This window comes from Naumovozyma dairenensis, chromosome 6 (genome assembly GCF_000227115.2).
Source record: "Naumovozyma dairenensis CBS 421 chromosome 6, complete genome".
Lineage (NCBI taxonomy): Eukaryota > Fungi > Ascomycota > Saccharomycetes > Saccharomycetales > Saccharomycetaceae > Naumovozyma > Naumovozyma dairenensis.
In genome coordinates this window covers 809,469-831,760 of record NC_016484.1, presented here as the reverse complement: position 1 = coordinate 831,760, position 22,292 = coordinate 809,469, and the positions used below count along the sequence as shown (strand labels likewise).

The 22,292-nt window shown below is 33.6% G+C and overlaps 11 protein-coding genes across 11 annotated transcripts; 6 read left to right on the top strand and 5 right to left on the bottom strand.

The window, feature by feature from the left end:
- Nucleotides 1-292: 292 nt before the first annotated feature.
- NDAI0F03460 (uncharacterized protein) lies at nucleotides 293-898 on the top strand (the record flags this gene model as incomplete). Its single annotated transcript, XM_003670859.1, has 1 exon — nucleotides 293-898. The coding sequence occupies one exon, from the start codon at nucleotides 293-295 to the stop codon at nucleotides 896-898; it is 606 nt and encodes a 201-aa protein (XP_003670907.1).
- Nucleotides 899-2,241: 1,343 nt separating this feature from the next.
- Nucleotides 2,242-3,864, top strand: SRP1 (karyopherin alpha; the record flags this gene model as incomplete). Its single annotated transcript, XM_003670858.1, has 1 exon — nucleotides 2,242-3,864. One exon carries the CDS (start codon nucleotides 2,242-2,244, stop codon nucleotides 3,862-3,864), a length of 1,623 nt encoding a protein of 540 aa, XP_003670906.1.
- Nucleotides 3,865-4,357: 493 nt separating this feature from the next.
- Nucleotides 4,358-5,728, top strand: KAR1 (Kar1p; the record flags this gene model as incomplete). Its single annotated transcript, XM_003670857.1, has 1 exon — nucleotides 4,358-5,728. The coding sequence occupies one exon, from the start codon at nucleotides 4,358-4,360 to the stop codon at nucleotides 5,726-5,728; it is 1,371 nt and encodes a 456-aa protein (XP_003670905.1).
- Nucleotides 5,729-5,867: 139 nt separating this feature from the next.
- NDAI0F03430 (mitochondrial import inner membrane translocase subunit TIM22) lies at nucleotides 5,868-6,473 on the bottom strand (the record flags this gene model as incomplete). Its single annotated transcript, XM_003670856.1, has 1 exon — nucleotides 5,868-6,473. The coding sequence occupies one exon, from the start codon at nucleotides 6,471-6,473 to the stop codon at nucleotides 5,868-5,870; it is 606 nt and encodes a 201-aa protein (XP_003670904.1).
- A 360-nt stretch (nucleotides 6,474-6,833) lies between these two features.
- Nucleotides 6,834-8,255, top strand: SWT21 (Swt21p; the record flags this gene model as incomplete). Its single annotated transcript, XM_003670855.1, has 1 exon — nucleotides 6,834-8,255. The coding sequence occupies one exon, from the start codon at nucleotides 6,834-6,836 to the stop codon at nucleotides 8,253-8,255; it is 1,422 nt and encodes a 473-aa protein (XP_003670903.1).
- Nucleotides 8,256-9,146: 891 nt separating this feature from the next.
- UBP10 (ubiquitin-specific protease UBP10) lies at nucleotides 9,147-11,759 on the top strand (the record flags this gene model as incomplete). Its single annotated transcript, XM_003670854.1, has 1 exon — nucleotides 9,147-11,759. One exon carries the CDS (start codon nucleotides 9,147-9,149, stop codon nucleotides 11,757-11,759), a length of 2,613 nt encoding a protein of 870 aa, XP_003670902.1.
- Nucleotides 11,760-12,233: 474 nt separating this feature from the next.
- Nucleotides 12,234-12,683, bottom strand: MRPL19 (mitochondrial 54S ribosomal protein uL11m; the record flags this gene model as incomplete). The annotated part of the gene is made up of 1 exon (XM_003670853.1): nucleotides 12,234-12,683. The coding sequence occupies one exon, from the start codon at nucleotides 12,681-12,683 to the stop codon at nucleotides 12,234-12,236; it is 450 nt and encodes a 149-aa protein (XP_003670901.1).
- Nucleotides 12,684-13,380: 697 nt separating this feature from the next.
- Nucleotides 13,381-15,714, bottom strand: NPR1 (serine/threonine protein kinase NPR1; the record flags this gene model as incomplete). The annotated part of the gene is made up of 1 exon (XM_003670852.1): nucleotides 13,381-15,714. The coding sequence occupies one exon, from the start codon at nucleotides 15,712-15,714 to the stop codon at nucleotides 13,381-13,383; it is 2,334 nt and encodes a 777-aa protein (XP_003670900.1).
- Nucleotides 15,715-16,305: 591 nt separating this feature from the next.
- IPI3 (chromatin-binding/pre-rRNA-processing protein IPI3) lies at nucleotides 16,306-17,994 on the bottom strand (the record flags this gene model as incomplete). Its single annotated transcript, XM_003670851.1, has 1 exon — nucleotides 16,306-17,994. The coding sequence occupies one exon, from the start codon at nucleotides 17,992-17,994 to the stop codon at nucleotides 16,306-16,308; it is 1,689 nt and encodes a 562-aa protein (XP_003670899.1).
- Nucleotides 17,995-18,866: 872 nt separating this feature from the next.
- On the top strand, nucleotides 18,867-20,168 carry PBR1 (putative oxidoreductase; the record flags this gene model as incomplete). The annotated part of the gene is made up of 1 exon (XM_003670850.1): nucleotides 18,867-20,168. The coding sequence occupies one exon, from the start codon at nucleotides 18,867-18,869 to the stop codon at nucleotides 20,166-20,168; it is 1,302 nt and encodes a 433-aa protein (XP_003670898.1).
- A 589-nt stretch (nucleotides 20,169-20,757) lies between these two features.
- RHO5 (Rho family GTPase RHO5) lies at nucleotides 20,758-21,690 on the bottom strand (the record flags this gene model as incomplete). The annotated part of the gene is made up of 1 exon (XM_003670849.1): nucleotides 20,758-21,690. The coding sequence occupies one exon, from the start codon at nucleotides 21,688-21,690 to the stop codon at nucleotides 20,758-20,760; it is 933 nt and encodes a 310-aa protein (XP_003670897.1).
- Between the last annotated feature and the right edge of the window lie 602 nt (nucleotides 21,691-22,292).

Here is a 22,292-nt window from a genome sequence, read left to right as displayed (position 1 = left end):
AGTTTATTTATAAATGCTTCATATATTTTATTTGGTTTTTTTCAATTCATCTTAATTCTTGTTTAAATACACCAGCTACTTTTGAAATATCAGAAATTAATTGTTGTTTCCGTGTTTCTTTACGTCTCTCAAATAAAAACAGCACATTAATTAGAGTTAATTAGTCAACTTCTGGAAAATAAAAAGGAACTTTTTTCACATCATAGTCTTTTTTTACTAGAAACTTATCACATTACTACGAACAAAGGAAAACTACTCCAACAACTTAATTAAGGATAATAATAATAACAACATGAAGTTTACTACAATTACAGCTTTCGGATTAGCTTCTCTTTCTGCCTTGGCTGAAGCAAAAAAGGACCATGATTACACTACCACCAAAGTTATAACGAAGGATGGTAATGTTTTTACTACAACATCCACTCATACTACCCATAAGTACGGTAAATTCAACAAGACCAAGAAATCCCATCAATCTAAGGAAACTGGTACCCATAGATATGGTAGATTTAACAAAACTAAGAAGTCTCATCAATCTAAAGAAACTGGTACCCATAGATACGGTAGATTCAACAAAACCAAGAAATCCCACCAATCTAAGGAAACCGGCACCCATAGATATGGTAGATTTAACAAAACTAAGAAGTCTCATCAATCTAAAGAAACTGGTACCCATAGATACGGTAGATTCAATAAGACCAAGAAATCTCATCAATCCAAGGAAAGTGGTACTCACAGATATGGTAGATTTAACAAAACCAAACATCATCATACAACAGATACTGGTAACGTTAATAAAAACGTTGTCAATGCTGCCGCTCCATCTCAAGGTTCAATGAAATTGTTCGGTTTATCAATCGGTTCAGCTGTCGTTGCCGGTGCTTTGTTATTATTATAGATTGAATAAAAATTTATTTTCCTCTTTTTTGTTTGAAATTCTCTAATCTCCTAAATGTGTCTCTGCTTAATTTCTAATTAATAATCTCAATTTCTTTTTCTTTACCCCTAAATGTTTATGTTTTTGAAAATAGAGATACTTTTATGTGTGGTATCTCTATTTTATATTTGGTTAAGAAAATGATGTGCAAATCCCAACCCCTTTATCTTTCAATTCTCTCTCTAGTTTACAATAGAGTGCATATATCCTTTCGATTTTGTTACATATACATTTTTTTGTCATGAAACTTGCTTGTGTGTGAAGTTAAGTTGATTGCTACTTTAAAAGTTGGTGAAAGCCGAATTCAATCTCGAAAAATAGTGTATATCGTATTGTTTCTAAGGAAGAAGTAAAGATGCTGACATATATACATATGTGCTCCTTTGTTGAAACATTGTTCTAGTGGTGCCCTTTTATTGGCGAAGGAAATCTCTCTATGACGTACTTAAGGGAAGTATGATGTGTGTGATCTTACTCCCGTCTTATCAACGTGTGTTCATAATTGAGAATTCCCTGCCGTATAGTCCAAATGGTTCCTTCACTGGAGCATATATTATATTTAATAATGTGTAATATTATATTTTAGTATGCAATTATGTAATGCTTAAAAATATATGACTTTTAATGTGTCCATTTCATTGTTTTAAACTAATGTTTTTTTATGAAGTTTGTATTTTAATATACGTTTAGATTGTTTAAGCCTTACACTTTCACACGTAACTGTGAAACATGCACAGTATGATGTGAACCCAAGTATTCTTTTTCATTAGAATTTCACAAGTTTTGAAATAGAAACTCAATAGAAAAACAAACGATCGAACCCTTGGGCTAGTAACTAATAATATTTTGGAAACTTCAATATCCAGACATAATATGACACTGTGATCAAGACGAAGAGTTGCATACCTTTCTGTAGATATCATTCATTTATGTCTACCTTCTGAGAGACATAATGTGAGAGACATAATGTGCTTATACACTTTGAAAAACTCACGAAATGCTGACATATATTATTTTCTGTCACATGTTTTGGAGGCACAGCATGCCTGTCTAGATATCCGTACATGACGATGTGGATTTTTTCTCTCAGATTTTTTTTTTTAATTTTCTGGAATTGTAATTGGAATTATATCATATTTTTTTTTTTTTTGTAGAACCACCTTCAAAGGAATATCTGATAATATTCATATGAAGACCAGTTGGAAGTTAATAAACAGCGGAATACTCATCCTTGTACTTCTTTGTGTGGAGCCATTCATCTATATTACGCAAGTATAAAACACAGAGTAAACATACCAGACATCATGGATACATCTGACTCAGCAAATAAATTCGTTCCAGAATATAGACGTACCAATTTTAAGAACAAGGGCAGATTCTCTGCTGAAGAACTACGTCGTCGTAGAGATACCCAACAAGTTGAATTAAGAAAAGCCAAAAGAGATGAAACTCTAGCAAAGAGAAGAAACTTCAACGCGGCTACTGATGTAGACTCTGAAGACGAAGATGAAACAAATACTGTAGGTGAACAACAATTCATGACACAATTACAACAAGAACTACCTAGAATGGTGGAACAAATCCATTCCAATGATATGCAAGATCAATTATCTGCCACTGTCAAATTTAGACAAATTCTTTCTAGAGAACATTCTCCTCCAATAGATATCGTCATTCAAACTGGGATCGTCCCAACTTTAGTCGAGTTCATGCAAGAAAATCAACCTGAAATGTTACAATTAGAAGCCGCCTGGGCTTTGACTAATATCGCATCTGGATCCTCAGAACAAACTAAAGTAGTCGTAGAAGCAGGTGCAGTACCATTATTCATTCAACTATTATATACAGGTTCCATCGAAGTTCAAGAACAAGCTATTTGGGCTCTAGGTAATATCGCAGGTGATTCAACCGATTATAGAGATTTCGTTCTAAGGTGTAATGCTATGGAACCAATCTTAGGATTATTCAATAACACCAAGACTTCATTGATTAGAACAGCTACATGGACTCTATCTAACTTATGTAGAGGTAAGAAACCACAACCTGATTGGAGTATCGTTTCTCTAGCATTACCAGTGCTAGCTAAATTGATTTATTCGTTAGACGTTGAAACTATAGTCGATGCCTCATGGGCTATCTCTTATTTATCAGATGGCCCACCAGAAGCTATCCAAGCTGTCATTGATGCTAGAATCCCAAAAAGATTAGTAGAATTATTAGTTCATCAATCCACTTTAGTTCAAACTCCCTGTTTAAGAGCTGTCGGTAATATCGTCACAGGTAATGATTTACAAACCCAAACTGTTATCAATGCAGGTGTTCTAAACGCGTTACCAAATTTGTTGTCCTCTCCAAAGGAATCCATTAGAAAGGAAGCATGTTGGACAATCTCTAATATTACTGCAGGTAATGTGGAACAAATACAAGCTGTTTTAGACGCTGGTTTAATACCACCTTTAGTTAAATTATTAGATACTGCAGAATATAAAACCAAGAAGGAAGCTTGTTGGGCCATTTCAAACGCATCTACTGGTGGGTTACAAAGACCTGAAATTATAAAATATTTAGTATCACAAAATTGTATAAAGCCATTATGTGATTTGCTAGAAATTGCTGATAATAGAATTTTGGAAGTAGCTCTAGAAGCTCTAGAAAACATCTTAAAGGTTGGTGAAGCTGATAAGGAAACTCGTGGATTAACTATTAATGAAAATGCTGATTTGATTGAAAAAGCTGGTGGTATGGAAAAGATTTTCAATTGTCAACAAAATGAAAATGACAAGATTTACGAAAAAGCTTACTCAATCATTGAAACTTACTTTGGAGAAGATGAAGATGCTATCGATGAAACATTGGCTCCACAAACTGCTGGTAATAACACTTTCGGTTTCGGTGCTAACGTCAACCAATCATTCAATTTCAACTAAGAAAAAATAAACATAATAATTTAGGGCGTAGTTGCTGTCATCCAAAACTATCTCAATCAAATAAAAAATCCAAAAAAAAAAATAATTATATAACTTTATAATATTTATACTGTCACATATAACCTAATTCGACATAACATATCATATCATATCATTAACACTTTCTACTTCATTCTCTGTTCCGTATGATTGCACTTTATAATTCTTAAATAGTTGGCTAAGGCTTAAGTTTCAGGAAAAAGAAGATTGCCTGAAACCTTTCTACTTTCTGTTGAAATCCCGCGCGAAACAACAACAAATTTATCTGAGATCTTTGACTTTAATATTCAAAATAGTGAGTAATCTTGAAATGAACTACTTCCAAGATGGATACTGGTGTCTCTCCTGCTAGCAAGCTCCAAAAAATTCAAGATTCAAGTTCTTGTACTCATCTATTCTGATAAATTCGAAAGGAAAGAAAAGTAGATAAACCATAATATAGTTCTATTTATGAATGAATACAGGCATACCGAACGATTACTTGCCATCAACAGAGGCACAAAAGGCCAGTAATGAACGAATAAGGAAACTAAATAAAAAATTCCTAGAGAGAAAATTGAACTTGAGTAAATCCGATGTTGGAACTAACAATACGACTCTTACCACTGTTTCTGATGGCTCAACTTCAGTTTTACCAGATCATGGTAATGATAATGAGGACGATGTTTCTATCAGGATCAAGCACGAACTTCATGACACTAACGCTCAATTGTTTGAAAACAGGTCTGATGAAACAATTGGTTCAAAGCAAAGGCGAAAAAATATACATTTATATCCAGGAAGTTCATTGAATTACTTATCAAATGAACCAGAAATAAGAGCAGTTCAAAGAAGGGGAACCGAGAAAGATGATACCCTCCGAATGGATGACAATAAAGGTTACCCAGAGGAAACAGATGAAGATTATGAAGCGGATCTTGGTTATATACCGATAATTCAAGATAAATATAGGCTTCATCCACTTAAGAGCTATGGTTCTTTGAGTCAGAATCACCAAACAGAAGATGAATCACACTTACAAAGGCAATTATTTAGGAGTGCTGAAGTACGAAATAGGACAAGAAGTAGAAACCAATCATTACGCAAGGCATTAGGTGATCCTGTACCGCTTCCGTATATTAAGAAAGAGAATGACTCAAAATTAGAGCAAGGAATGCACAAAAGACGGAGTTCCCAAGAGGAGGAGCTTGAAGAGCCAAAAACAATTTTGAAGAAGGAAGATATAGTGACAACTGACACTTTGGATAGGAAAAGGAAGCATCTGGACATGAAATGGCAAAAGATTCTTGCCAATAATCAACCTCTAATTGAAAATAAATTAAAAACTTTATCTAAATCAAGCCATTTTACGAAGACAGTTCCAGTTGACAGTTATGTCACAAAGAAAGATCCGAACTCACGACATACATCACGAATATCGTCAGTGTCGATTAAGCAGGAAGACCTACTCAATGAACCCATTTCAGCCAATGTATATGCTCAAGAAACAAATGGATATGATTGGAATCCTCGAGAAGGAAGTACTTCATTCACATCACTTCGATCGAATGAATCTGTAGCGATAGAGAAAGTTCAGGAAGAGTTAAAATGGAATTCTGCTAAACTTGACCAGATATTAGCGTTATTGCATAACAATAACCATACTAAGGAATCCAAAAAATCAAAGACAACAAATTTGGATGTTAAAGAAAACATTAAAAAAAATATGAATCATACAAATAATAAGGAAATGACAGCGAGACAATTCCCGAAAGAATTCATATATTGGACAATATGTATAATTATACTTATACTTTGTAACATTTACGTGTATTATTATTTATAACGATATTTTTTAAAAATTAAAAAAATATCAGAATTAAAGTGTTTGGTTACAACTATATACAAGAAGTCTATCTATCTATAATCTAACAGCAAAGATGTGTCAAATGCTGTTAAGGTTTCTTCGATTTTATATTGGTTGATCACTCATTAAAATCGTTCTTTGGAGGTTTCCCATCTTCACTTTTCATATAAAGATCAATGGCTAATGAAAATGCAGCAAACCCAGCGCACCCAACCAATGCAGCTTGAGGACCATTCTTATAAGCCAACCCACCACCAGTAAGACACCCCGCGGTCAACCCATTGAAGATATCATTTTTGGCCCTAATTGATTCTACAGTACATTCCACACCTGAATAAATCATACCAATATAACCAAAATTTTTAGCACTTGAATATGATTTTTTACCCATATCAGAGAATTGTAATCTAATTTGTTGTTTCATTGGTAAATCAGCGAATTGTTTAACCATAGCTTGTCCATTAATACCGGCAATAGAAGTTGTTGGTGATGGAGTATGTAATGGTGTATCATAAGCCATTGATGATAAGAATAAACCCATGATACCACCTAGTGCAAACCCAGTAACTCCACTGATTATAGTTTTACCAGGACATGAAGTCATGAAGTCTACCATTAGTTCTGCACTTCTTTCTGCTTGTTGTTCTTGCGTTAATGATTTAAATGGTGCATTTTTATGAGGTGGTGGGTTAATGTGATCTAGACCAAATCCTTCATATCCCATTATGGTTGCTGGTTTATTTTTTTCACCTACCAGAGTGATGCGACTTTGAATGGAAGTATATATGAAAGGTTAGTATTCAAGTAATTTTATTTTTTTTGTAAGTTGTGTAAGTGCCTTTGTAAACTGAATGATTCAATATTGTTGAAGGTTTTTGTAAATTTCAATGATTCATTTATTGCTCATCGAAAACATCGCGTATGTAACGTGTAGTGTGTAGCGTGTTTGAACTATAGAAAAAATAAACAAGGACGTCATTATCAATATTTAAAGGAAGAAGAAAGATTGTATCCTGGGCGGGAGGGGTAGAAACTTACGGTACAATCAGTAATTAATCTGTTTTAGTTCAGGGGATATAATAATATGGGTTTAAAGACTAAGAACGGGATTGAAATATTAGGTAACACTGGTACGACTTTCCAAGAAAAAGATTTAAGGAAAAATTGGGCAAAAGAAGATGATGAATGGGCCAAGTTAGTGTCAAAGGTACCGAATTATAATTTCCCCATATTAGGACGCTCGATGTATGAGACTGATGATGTTGACGATAAGTTATTAAGGGATAATATATGTCAAGATCTTCGATGGTCTTATGATGGGACTTCTTTAGTTAGCGTTAATAATGATTATGGTATTAGACAGTATTTGATACCTGAGGACAATGAAGAGGGAAAAGAAGACGAGAATTTTGCTTCCATTAAAAAAGGAATACCTGTTATGGTACCTTTTACTAGATTTTTCAAGAATCAATCCATAGTTAGTAGTGAAGTTCATCCTTTATATTCGTTGTTTGACAATGCTGATAATACCTCTAATGGATTTAATAATTGTATATTACTTGGTCTTCGAAATATGCCCATCCAATTATATGGATTAACTAATACGGAAGGTGAAGATTCTAATGATAAAGTTAGTTCTATTATGAATTACAATGTTATGAATGAAGAGAATGAAAAATACGAAGTTCCCTATGCTATGAAAATTGGTCGGAATAGTTTAAGTACATTTCTTGTTGGATTTGAAAAGAATAAAGTAGGATTGTATTCCTTTGATCGTAAAGAAAGTATATCAATTTTTAGGACTCGAACTTCCACTGAATTACGAACTCGGAAAAGTATCATTTCATGTTTTAGTGACTCATTACCGTTAGGGAGGAATATGCAATTTGCGGGCAGTTATAAAAATGAAATTTTTAGTATTGATAGAAGGCAGAACTATTTAATTCCCCTATATAAAGGAAGTTCTTCGTCAAGAGAGGGGGCTGTTCAATTATTTAATAGTAATAATGGTAATTATCTATTCGTTTTGAAAAGGAATAGCGCTACAATTGAAATATTAGATTGTAGGTTTGGTTACAAAAGGATTAATGAATTACAAATACCTTTCAAATTGGATAATCAAAAATTCCGAGTTCAGTTAACTGAAGACCAAGGACTGTACATGGGTACAAACCGAAATAGTATTATCAATTGGAGTAAAGATTTGATAGAATTTGGTGGTATTACTAGAGCTAGAGATCGGGACAATAGTGGAGAGCAATTGGAACCAGAGCACGAATGGGCTTTGCCATCCTTCCGCGAACCAAGTGTAAATGTTGCTGAGCAAGAGGAGGATGTGTCTTTGGAAGAAACACGTGTTAACATAATCTGCACAAATCCAAAGGATGAGAGCCATTTTGCCTATTCATATTGTGTGAATAAACAGAGAGATGGCGGTCCCACTTCTACAAGGATGGCAAACTTGGGGATAGCTTTGGGTTCCCTTCGGAATGCAAGGTGTTTCTAACGAAGGACTCTGCTGTATGTATGTGTATGTGTATGTGTATGTGTATGTGTATGTGTATAGCATTGTTGTGTTAACAGAAATGGAAATGGAAACGAAATAGCCGCCCACCCCTAATGTGTGCCAAATTAGGAAAGCAAATGGGGGGGCTCTTGGCGGCTATTCTCTGTTACCCTGTAATGCTCTGAGAAACAAAACACAAAAAGAAAGAAAATTTTTTTCCCATTTCGAACAATTGATCTCAGAAACATTCGCAGGATGAATTAAATTTTCTTTCTTTTTCCTTTTTATCAGAAGGTGACACCGCCGAACACCGCGGAACACCCTCACTTATTTTTTTGTCGAAAACCGCACGATGAGTAACGGATTTTTTTTTTTTTTTTGGTAAAAAGGTCGATGGCGTTACTTAGAAAACAAAGTGGGTCCTCTCTCTCTCTCTCTCTCTCCCTCCCTTCATTAGGGATGTACGAGTGTTTGCATTTTTGATTTTGCCTCATCGGAATATTTTTTTATTTTTTATTTTTTTTTCAGTTCAGTCCAACTGCAGTGATCTTACGTAAAACACTACAGCGTACCATACGTAGAATTATATATGTCAAAATTTAATGGTCTACAGAAAAAAATAAAGTGTAACATTAAAATAAAAACAGCCCTCCATTCTTAAGAGCTTTCGTAATAATACCTTGGAATTGCGTCTACCAAATTACCTCCTCTAAGTTGCAATATATTTGAGAAAGAGGGAAAAAAAGGGAAAAAAATCAAAAAAGTTTCTCGCACTCATTGCTCAGTGATTCCATTGTTCTTATTGCATAAACAGCCGAACAAGAGTTTATCAAGTTAATTCATTGAGATATTATTATTGAAAAATTAATATTAACTAAGAAACAATATATTATGAACTCTCGAGAAACACTGAAACCTTTAGTAGATAGAATATTGAATAATCCATTACAATTCAAGGAAGCATCCTTTGCCTCAACCTCAAACTTTAAAAATAATAATAATACTGAGAAGGCATCATATATAATGATCGGTACAAAAAAAAATCATACAAATACAAGTATCGATACTTCTAAAAAGAACAAAGGCAATACAAATACAAGCAAGAGTGGAAACAATAATAAAAAATTGAAGGAACAAGTAAAACCAAAATCAATGGCAGAAGCATTACATTTATATACCACATCCTCATCTACATCTACATCAGCATCAGCATCCGACCTTACAACTTCATTACCTGACTCTAAAAGAAGTACAGTAACCTTCAATGACACTGCATCAGAAGATGATTCAGATAACGCTTATAATGATTCCAGTAGTAGTAGTAGTAGTAGTAATAGCGATGCTCCACACTCCATATCTAAAGTTATCCAAACTAATACTGCTAATAATACTGATAATAATGTATCCAATGAGTCATCACCTCCGGACTCCAAAGATGAAGTATACTATGAAGCTAAAGAATACCCTACTAAAATTGACCAGTTAGCTTCAGAAATTTCTTCAGAATTATCAGCTCAAGAAAATTCAAGCAATGAAGAAGAAGAAGAAGATTTAGGTATCCCAATTGATATCAATTTCAATAGTAATGATGATGATGGATCATCCTCAATGAAGAAGACTCTAGATCTAAACGTTCAAATTTCTTCATCCTCATCTCCTGCTTCTTTACCGGCTTCTACTATTGTCTCAACATCATCATCACCTTCTCAATCTGAGTCCCCTGACAATTCCACTTCTGATAATGACAATGATGATGATGCTGATGATGATTCTGTTGATCAAGATTTTAAAATTGGCGAAAATACTAAAGCTTCCATCGACGAAAATGATAGTGATGATGACGACGATAGTGAAGATCTCGAAATAGATTCAATATCTGATTCTGAAAAGATTCAATTACAAGAAGAAAATGAACAATACATGAACTCTATTCAAGATAAAAAACAGAACAATATTCTTGAAGAATCCAGAGTCGAAGATGAAGATGAAGATGAAGATGACAGTGACGAAGAAGATGGACACACTTTAAGGCATAAAACTCCATCATCTAAAAAATCATTATCTACACCTCCATCAGAAAAAGAATGTAAATCCACTCCAGCAACAAATTTACAAGATTTCTATCAATTCAATGAAATAATCACTGATGAAGGTTCAATAATTCCATCAAATATAATTAAAAATTGGGGCCCTGTATTTGCCAATTTGAGACCAAAAGGTCTCATAAATCATGGTGTCACCTGTTATACAAATGCCGCTGTTCAAGCCATGGTACATATCCCTGCAGTTCAACATTATTTATTCGACATATTACGTGGGAAATATAAAAATATAGACCCAAACTCAGTATCATACACATTAGCTGAAACAACTAGGAGAATGTGGTTATCAAATAAAAAGGGTAATAAAAAAGTCATTGCATACTATAATCCAAATGAATTGATAGAAAGATTGGATGACATTAATTGGTCAATGAATCCATACAATCAGGAAGATTCTCATGAATATTTCATGTCACTAATGTCAAAATTACAAGAAAATTCTGTCCCTATTGGCCGTAATATGACTGAATCAATCATTTATGATATATTCGGTGGACTCTTAGAGCAAACTGTCACTTGTAAATCTTGTGGTGGAGTATCTAAGACAGAACAAGAATTCTATGATTTATCATTAGATCTTAATGGTAAGAGGAATAATCCAGCGAAAGATGTACAACAATCACAAGAACAAGTGCAAAGTGATCATCATCATTCTGATGATGGTAATGATGCTGAAGAAGACAGCGACAATGGCATTGCCGAGAATGGAAAAAATGTACAACAACCAAATGCTATTATTCCACGCTCACAATCACCACAAGAAATTATTCCAAAACAAACAAAAGCAAGAAAATACACCATCGAGAAAGCTATCCGTGATTTCTTCAATCCAGAATTATTAAAAGTGGATAAAAATGACAAAGGGTACGTTTGTGAAAAATGTAACAAGACAACAAACGCAATTAAACGTAGTACTATCTTGAGAGCACCAGAAACATTAGTTGTTCATTTGAAGAAATTTAGATTCAACGGTAGTACTTCATCCAAAATGAAACAAGCTGTATCATATCCAATGTATTTGGATATCACTGAATATTGTGAATCATCCAAAAAGGTTCTACCTGCTAAATATCAATTATTAAGTGTGGTGGTTCATGAAGGACGTTCTTTATCTTCAGGTCATTATATTGCTCATTGTAGACAACCTGATGGGACTTGGGCTACTTATGATGATGAATTAATAAATAAAATTTCAGAATTAAAGTTATTGACTGAGCCAAACGCTTATTATTTGGTATATACAAGATTAACACCAAGGGCTATACCATTGAAAGATTCTTTACCGAAAAATAAAGTCATTGATATTCCATTAAAGAAAAAAATACGAACAATGAAAATAATGGGAAGAACACCAATAATAATAATAATAATAATAATAATAATACTAGAAAGAAATTTTTAGCTAATGCACGTAACAGCAATTCAAAATCATCATCAGTTACCAGACAGAATACTAATGATAATAATAATAACAATAATAATAATAATAGTAACCGTAGAAAACAGAAAAAGAATAAAAAAAGATTTAAGAAATACTAATTTTCGAAATTGCATCTTATACATATGAATGTCGTATTTTGTCATCTTCTTCCACATTTAATTTTTAATCTTACGTCATTCGTTGCCCCATACTTCTACTTATTTAAATAGTAGAATACTTTTTTTTTTATCTCTTTTTTTCTATTCACTTTCAATCATTATCTTATTATATTTTAATATTTCTATATTCAGTACACAATACATTTCTACCATAACTTACTTACTTAAAGTGATGTATACCTACCTTCCCTCTCGATCCTTTTCTTTTCTTATTTACAGGCCACAGAATGTTAAGTTTAATTTTTTTTTTAACGTCCAAACGTATCTTCATCTCATTTCAAGGGATAACTTTAATTCCCATACTTTTTGCCACACCGATTATAGACGTTACTATCCCCTTAGTCTCCAATAAAGCGTGTCTTTCATCAGTCTGTTTTATCTTTGCAATTTCATAAATATGTTTCAACGATAATTCACCAATAATCCTATCCTTATTTCTAATATCAGGTTGTCCATGACCCTTCTCCTTCCCAATAGCTTTTAACAAGAGATAGCCAGTAGGTGGAGATTTCATTTCAAATTGGAAAGATCTATCAGGTTTTATAGTAATTAACACAGGAATCGGTACACCAGGTTTATAATTCGCTGATCTTGCATTAAATTCTTTACAAAAATCCATGGCTTTGATACCTTTGGAACCTAAAGCTGGTCCAACCGGGGGTGATGGAGCTGCTTGACCTGCCCCCACTATTAATTTAACTAATACATTTTTGGCGGGACTTGACATAATCTCAAAATGTTGTCTTGTAAACGTGAATTGGAAAAGAAATTGAGTGGTTGGTTTTAATCTAACCTTGGTATTGCATTTTAACCATTTAAGTTAACTTTATCAATTACAATTGGTATCTATCGAATGTATTTGCTCTTTCGCGTGAATGTTATAGCGCCTGTTTTTCTGAAACTTCGAAAATAATACAAGATTTCTTTAGTGAAATTAGACAAAGAACGAAATGGGAAGTAGCCTTTGAAGAATTAAAAAGGAAATTAGTATTTGAATAACTTAATATATTAATATTAATTACAATGCATATATATTATATTATATTATATTACATTATATTGAGTTGCAATATACAACAACGCCTTAGTACTATTTGTGACCCGTTCTTTAAATATATGACTTTTTTTATCATTTACCACATTTTTTTATGATATATGCTTGTTAGCAACAGCTGCATTCTTCGTAGTGGCAGATTGGTTATTTTGTTTAGCTTTCTTCTTTTCTAATCCGGCAATATGAGCTTCACTTTGATCTACTTGAGTATGAGCGTGATCTGAACCATGAATGATTTTATATTTTAGTCCATCTTCTTCTCCTTCTCCTTCTTCTTCCTCTTCAACCATGTGACACATTTCTATACTTTGGATCCAATCATCATCCATAATTTCATCGATATTGGCCCTACATGCTGGTGCTAAATCAATCATTCTTCCAATGATATAGTGCGTTTCTTCAGGTAATGAATGTAATAATCTTTGGGGACCAATATGTGGGTTATTTGGATCAGATACATTATTAGAAGTGGCATGCGAATGCGATTGTGAATGAGAAGAGGAATGTTTTCCTCCGGTATTTCTGTCATTGATGTATCATAAGAAGGTGGATTTGGAGCTCTTGTTACTAAAGCACTTAATGAATCACAATCACGACCGGAACAAAACAATTTAAATGAATTATCTCTTAGTTTCGGTATTTTCCATGGGAATTTTTTCAGTATCATACATGCGAATATAATTGCTGAAGACCAAATATCGACGGGTCTTGGATCATATTTTGTGAAAATACAAACTTCTGGTGCTAAATATGGGTCACTCCCAACAATTCCACTCGCTTCTACTAATGATTTAGAGAATGGGTATGAAAAAACGACAGCGGCACCAAAATCAATTAATTTCACAATCCCTTGAGAATTAATGACACAATTATCTAATTTCAAATCACGATGAGCTAATCCGATACTATGCAAATATTGAACCCCCGTAAGTATTTGTTTAAAGCAACAACAAATTTCTTCATATGACATTTTATTACTCATTACGATTGCAAACAAATCATAATCACAATATTCCATAACTTGCAAAATCCTTTCATTTTCGTAAATGATCTCGATAGTGGAAATAATATTTGGATGATTTAAAGTGGTTCCGATACAATATTCAGATGTAATTTTTTTCACGTAATCTCTCTTGGATTCATTTTCAAATTTGGATCTAAATTCTTTCACTGCGAATATTTTTTTATCAATTAATCTTTTAAATAATTTCACTGAACCACCAGCACCTGCACCTAAATCATCACCTGTTTTAATGTATCGCTTAGAGAAGGGTAATGGAGTTGTGCCATTTGAATTTGAATATATTGTGTCATTGTTGCTATAAGAATTCGCCGAGGATGATAAAGTTGTTGATTTATTTGATGTCATTGAATTGGTTGAAGCGACAGGTATATTGTTTGACGGTTGTAGTGGAGAGGAGCTGAATTGTTGTTGATTCATGTTTATGGAATTCTGGAAAGAGGTAGATGAACTTGATGATGATTTTTTGAAAAATCTTCTCAAGTCAGCGATGGATGAATTATGTGATCTTGGTACGCTTTGACTTGGTGGATTATGTTCATGAATTGAATTTGGTGAACCATAAAAATGTTCATTATTAAATGATGTAGATACGTGCTGTTGTTGTTGTTGTCGTGAAGCTGAATATATACTTGATTGTCTTGCCCTTATTGGTTTAGGGATGGTGGTTGTATTGATTGTTGATGTTGATGTATTTGTACTTACATTAAACCCTTTTGTTATATTTGGGATGGAGGCGGTTGAATTTCCATAATTATTCGAAATAGGAGAGTGATGATGATGATTATTGGTTGTAACATTTGTTGTGTTATATGAATTTTGAAAATCTTTTGAACTTTTGGAGAAGAATAAGTTACCTAATTGTGAAGAAAATGAACTTGATCTTGATACAGAATTATTTTGAGTATGGAAAGTACTATTTTCTTGAGCTGCTTTTTGAAGTTTTTGCTTTGAGATTATGAACCTTGGTTCCACAGAATTTACCACAGGGGAAGTAATAATATTTGAATCGATTGCAGATATATTATTTGGCATCGATGTACCATACGCATCTAACCATGAAGATGATAATGAGGAGTTTGCGCTACTACCTGTACCATTGTTATTATTTGTATCATTATTATTATTACTGTTTGAATTGGGTACAGCGTATGGGATACTTGATGACAGAGATGGAATATTATTTTTGATTCCACCTGAATGTAATTGATGAATATTTGATGAAGATCTTCTTGAATTACCTCTTATGTTGAAAGAATCATTTGTATAAGGTGAAGATGAGATTTCATTTGTTGAAAAACTACTTGGAGAGGCATTTGTAGGGTGATGCTGCTGTTGATTACGATGATTTCTATGTAAATTAGCTGTATGAGCAAAATTTGCAGTTAAGAAACTAGAGGAGAATCCATCATGTTTCGCACCCATGGAAGAGCCTGGTGTAGTGGAGGAGTCACCATCATCTTCTGATTCTATTGGTGTTACAGTTGTAACACTTGTTGTGATATTGGGGGTAGCTCTATTATGAGATATGTCAATGGTTTTTGAAGTGGCTCGTACTAAAGAATGACCAAAAGATGGTGGATTTTGGGGCAGACTTTCATGAATGACAGTGGGAGTGTTGTTTGTTGTGATTGTAGTGTCATTTTTTCGTTTTTCTTGTAACAATCTTGTTAGAGAGGACATTTTTTTTCCTGCTATGAATTTGGTTCAATTAATTATCTTTGGTTTGTGAGTTAAATATCAACTTTGTGTATAATCGGTTTTGAGTCTTTGTTAATGTTTATTAATGGTGTATGCCCCTTCAAGGAAAAAACGTCAAAGAAAATCGATCAACAAAAGTGAAGGTTGTACTGTATAAGTAAGGCAATCTGATGTTATTACCAGCAAATATTTTCTGATTAGATATATGAGAAATATGTGAAAGTTATTTGATCAAACATAGGTTTTACGTTAGATCCTTTTCTTATCAAGATATCTTAATTATCTAAACAGTCAGATGTTGCAGTTCGTCATAATTCCCATTCTCTACGGTACAGTTTCCTGTTTTAGGCCCGGTTTGCTCAGAACCCCCCGCACAAGGGCCCGAATATTACGTATTTTCGAAAGAAAAATTAGTCATTGATAACGGCCAAATTTCAATTCAATTCAACTCAGTTCTTCTTATATAATGATTATGAGTGCAATGGAGATGAAGATGAAGATGTGAGTATATATATGTATATATATGAGTGTACGTAAAAGTATAAATGGATTTATCTATTAAATATTACATTGCTATTTTGCCAGTTTTTCATGTTCTTCATATAATTTTTCATGCATGTCACGTAGATCCTTATATGCACTTGTCAACGTCGCTATGTTCTTCTTCAACTCGGCAATCTCTTTATCCTTGTTAGCAGTAGTAGTATCTTGCTTTGGGTTTATCGATGTAATGGTCTGTTCTCGAATTGTCTTAATTTCAGTAGACCCTTGTTCTTGTTGCTTTTGGAATATAAGTTCTTGAGATTTTATATTATTTAAATACCCATTGAAATCATTCAATGGCGTTATTATCTTACTCTGCATCGTCATGTTGTTGCTTCCAATTGGCTCCCCTGTTTGGAACCAAATATCATGTAATTGACCTAATTTCTCCTTATCATATATGATTCTTTGTAACGTTGGTATTTTCATACTATTTTGTGTTGACGAACCAGACGAAGATTTGGAAGAGGAGGAAATGATACCAATTAATTGATTCTTCGTGTCATTAAATTGTGTTTCAATAAGTAAATTCATAACGGGACCATTTGATATTTGGCCACTTGTTAAAGGTTGTAAGGTTTTCAAGATTTGTTTGGAATAAATTTCGGTGATAGAGATCTTCCCCATAGAATCACCAATAGCTAATAATGTACCATCCATCGATGATTTCAATGCTGTAACATGAGATGAGGAAACTTTGTCGCATAATAATTGACCAATGGCATATAATGAATTACTATCTTGTGGTATACCGTGTGGAATTCTTTCTACCAATGAATAAATTTTAGATTTGTTATCTTCATTATTTAATTGTAAAAGATTTACAATTCTATTATTTTTCAATTTGTAAAATAGATCCAATGCAAAACATCCATTATTGGTACCTAAATACATGGCTCTATCAGCTGGATCAAGACATAATGAATTGATTGGGAATGGTAATGAAAATGTAGCAATTAAACGCGGTTGACTTAAATCATCATTTTGTTGTTGTTGTTGTTGTCCTTCAGTATCAGTGGAATTATTAACTTTTCTTCTCTTCTTTTTGTTATTTTCTGTAGCGATCAATCTTAAATCATAACATCTCACCGTAGAATCTTGAGAGGCGGTGAATAATATCAACCCAGAATTTGACAAAAAATCACCATGAGTTAAAGAAACTTGGAAATCAGTGACAGGTAAAGAATGATCATGCAAGATACAAATAGGTTTGGGGTCATCTTGTTCAATCAAATCCATTGTTTGCCAAATAATAACTCTTGCATCGTTACCAGAGGTAATAACATATTTCCCATTCATTATAGATTTAATTTTAGTAATGGATTGGTAATGAGCCATTGGCTTCACATTCAATAGGATTCCTGAATTTAGTTCCCAAATATATAATTTCCCTGATTCTGTGGATGCCAAAAGTAAGTATGGTAAATCGAAATCTGCTACTGCTGCATTACTATTATTGTTTTCAACTACTTCAAGACATTTAACAATTTCAGGTAGAGGTAATCTTTGTTCCACGGATTCTCTCTTATGAGGTCCAGAAATGTTATAAACGTTAATCAATGCCTTACCTTCTTGAGCCACGAATAAATATTTATGACCTACTTGAACAGCACTGTTGGGTGAGCCGACTGTACATTGTCTTAAATTGGATTGTTCTCCGGAATGAATGTTCGTGATGGTGCCAGCATTCGTTGTGGTGAAAATCAATTGTTCGTCCATATTTTTTGGTATTATGATATTCCTCGAGGTAGTCTTCTTACTTAAAGACTGTGACCCGTAAAAATTTGATTGTCGTAGGGTACTACAAACTTTATGTTATATAAAAGACTGACATAACATTACTTTACTGCAATAGTATGTAGTACATACGTGCGTAGTATTATTTGAGCGGTGAGATGAGATGTGATGTGATGAGATGAGATGAGATAATAGATAAGTTGAATTTTCAGATTTTTCAGATTTTTCATACTTTTGCCGGAAAAATTTTCTTGACATGTGACCGCCAGAGGGTAACACCTGAGTTATGCTGTGTAATATATGGTACATACATACATACTAACGTTAAGGCGTCTGACACAATAGTTTCTTTTCCATTTTAAGTTATATAGTGTAATTAAGTAAGACATAGCAATGGCTATCTGTTCTCATCATTTTGGTTGACTTACAGATAAGATAGTTCGAGTTCGAATAACAGTATCGAATTTTGGTAGTCTGTGTATATAAGAAGAAAGGGGATGATATCCACATATCTTGTATAGTGTACTGCTAAGTAAGTCTTCAAACATATAGAATATGTATGTGTTATTTATATAGTACATGAATAATTATTGCAGATACCTCTACTTGTTTTCGTCTTATTTAATGGTTGAAATCTACAGTACAAATTTGTGTGGCAATACAAGCTGGGTGTGTGCGACGCGTAACTTTACGCGTTTGACAGAACATACTAACATAAAGTCCATAGACAATGAGGAAAACCTTCACACTATAAATGATCTCATCCTCATGAGAAGTCATAATATCAACTTCAAATCAAGTATATAATATATATATTAGTGTCACATACGAGAACTATCAAACACTCATAAGCAATGCCGTTGAACATTATTGGAACAGCGCTATTTGAGGGAACCGACAAGATCCCATACTATGAACCCATCAAAAGGGCATTACCGTACGTCCTAGGGGCTAGTGCCATCAAATATTGGTCTCGTGGTCCATCTAATACATGGGAAAGAAAATTGCATGGGAAAGTCTACATAGTAACCGGTGCCACATCTCAAGGAATGGGGACATCCGTTGTATTGCAAATGGCTCAATTGGGTGCTCAATTGATTATCTTAACTAGAGAAGTGGATGAATGGTCTACTGAATGGTGTGAAGATTTGAGAGATAAGACTGGGAATGAATTGATCTTTATGGAACAATGTGATTTGAATAATCTTTGGGAAGTCCGGAAATTTGCAACTAATTGGTTGAATAATTCTCCTCCGAGGAGATTGGATGGTGTCATCGTCATGTCAGGAGATATGGAACCATGGGGGTTGCCGATTGTTTCTCGTCCTACAAGACGGTCATCAGAAGATGGATTGGAATTACAAATGGCTACTAATTTTGTGGGAGTGTTCCATTTGTTGAATTTGTTACAACCAAGTTTTAAAGCTCAACCTCCAGATCGTGATGTTAGAATTATTGTTACTACTTGTTGGTTACAGGTATTCGGTGAAATTAATGTCACCGATCCACTTTGGCAATCTGCTAAATATGATAGACCATTGAAGTTCTTCTCTAGTAGTAAATTACAGCTTGGTTTATGTATGATGGAATTACAAAGGAGAATCATAAATGATATTAAGACTAAACAAAAGGAAGGTGTCGAAAGAACGGGGAAGAATGTGACGGTTTCAATGGTTCAACCAGGTACTATGAGATCGTCAAGTTTACGTCGTGTGATAAGTAATGGATCCGTTTTAGTATTGATTTTCCTCTATTCGATCATCTTATATCCTTTATTATGGTTATTCACAAAGAGTGCTAATAGGGGTGCACAAAGTTTATTATATTCATTGATGACACCAGAACTAGAAGAAATTAATTTGAAAGATGAGAAAGTGAAATATATTTCTGATTGTTCAATTGTTAAGTTTTCTCGTAAAGAATTTGATAATGAAGAATTACAAAAGGAATTATTTGATAATACTGAAAAGAAAATATTAGAATTAGAGAAGCAAATGGCCATGAAAAGAAATGCGTTAAAAAAAGAAACTGCATCTTCTGCTTCGTCGGAGTTTAGTTCCTCTAAAGAAAGTAAAGCTAAAACAGAGAAACAAAGGCAGAATCAGAAGCAGAAGCAGAAACCGAAACAAAACCTGAATAAGAAGAAGAAGAAGTAGTCTAGTGATGTTCCGCATCTATTCGATATTTTTCTTATAGAAATTACATAGTAACTAAACAATAACGTCGCACCTAATTCATCGTTAATAATAGTTCATTCACTTAAAAGCACTTATTTATCCTCTTTTTAACCCCTTCACATGAGCTACTCGATAAAGAGAGTTGCATCATAACTTGCTCCTTTAAGTCTGTTGGTATTATCATTTGTTATTTGTTCTGTTTATGTAGGCGGCACGTTAAATAGGATAAATATTGATACAAGTATATTTGTAACGTTCGTATATGAACTCAATATTTACAAAATTATATCGAAGAAAAAAATCTATGAATTTTCGTGTATGGAGTAGCTTTTTCGTTGTCTCATAATTTGAAGTAGAATGAAGCAAACTGACCTTAGCAGATGCTGTTTAGTGGGCGAGAATTTTGTGAATATTAAATATGTAATTGCGTTTTGAGGTATCGATTAGCGATTTTTGTTTTTGTTTCGATGATAATGAAATGACAATCCGGCATTTTTGTTCTAAAGCATGCATAAACCGATATGGTATATTATATTGCGATATTTATGGAGGGGATCGAGAATAAGTTTCATAGTATAACACAATCTCCTTTCGATTTCTTCTTTTTTGAGGTTTTTATACTTGTGTTTGATTTACTTTGAGATTTATTTGCAGTATCTTTTGATCGGCTTTTCGAGAGTCGTTTATCAGGTTCTGAACTAGACGAACGCACTTCCTTAGGTTTCTTAAGTTTTAGATTCCTAGCCTCCTTTATTTCCTTGTTCTTCCTCAGTCTTGCTTGCTCTTCTTTTGCTTTCTGCTTCTTCTCTGCCTCCACTTTTACTCTTTCTGTTTCCTGCTGTTTCCTTTCTTTTTCATCTGCCCAATGTTCAGGAGCAAATACCACTAACTCAATTGCTTTTTCAAATACTTCTCTAATACCAGATTGAGTAGCAGCTGAACATTCAACATAACCTAACAAACCAGCTTTCTTTACCCGTTCGTTGATTTGATCCAAAGAAATAAAATCAGAACCAGATTCTTGTAGTTTATCTTGAGTACTTTCATCATCCCTTAAATCAGATTTCGTACCAACCAATAAAATTGGTAATTTCCCGAAATTTAAATATAATTGAGAGTTCTCAATATTTGCACTTTGTTTCAATTCAGGAATCCATTTCTCAAAAACGTTTTCAAAACTTGATGGCTCTGCTACGGAAAAGCAAACTAGGAATACACTCGTCTGCGGATATGATAACGGCCTTAACCGGTCATATTCTTCTTGACCTGCTGTATCCCATAGATTCAATTTAAACAGTTCTTTATTTTCTGAACTACTAGCATTACTGTTACTATCTGTTGAAATATTGGTATATGGGTTTGTTAAAGAGACAGTGGTCGAATAATTATCGAATACAGTAGGGACATAATCTTGTGGGAACGTGTTCGTAGTGTAGGATATTAACAGACAAGTCTTACCGACTGCACCGTCTCCAATTACGCAAATTTTGATGTTATGCATTTTCCTTCTTTCTTCAGTATGGTCCTGTTTTTATGTTACTCCTTTTCTTGTCTCTTTTTCTTCTACAAATGATCTTGATCTCTTTCTAAAAGTGGTCACTTTCACCTGTAATAGTCGTGCTTAATAGGGAAGATATAGATATATATATATATGATGAGACACTACGAGAACAATTGAGTAAGATTGAATTCACGTTGATCACAAGAAAACTTGGCAATAAAGATGATCGATCAGGCCGGTTGTACGAAAGTAATCTATAGAAGAGTGGCTGTATATTACGCGCGTCTATATATTTCAGAAATGGATGATTCTGGAAAATTCCTATATAATTCAAGAAAGACATGCCGGTTATTTTACTCTACGGCACTTTGTTTTTTGAAATTTAGCAATTAACTGGATTTTGAGGAGTATCGCACCAATTAGTTTTCATGTCAGTTTCAAATTGATTCGAAATGATACAGTGAAAAAACGCAGGGAAATGAAAAACAAATGCATAAGCACAGGTGTCGAAATGATACTTATTTATGGATATGTCCCTTGAAGTTCATTGTTTATCTTTGATTTTGAAACTAATAATGCCAAGGAAAGCTTTATGAACCTTG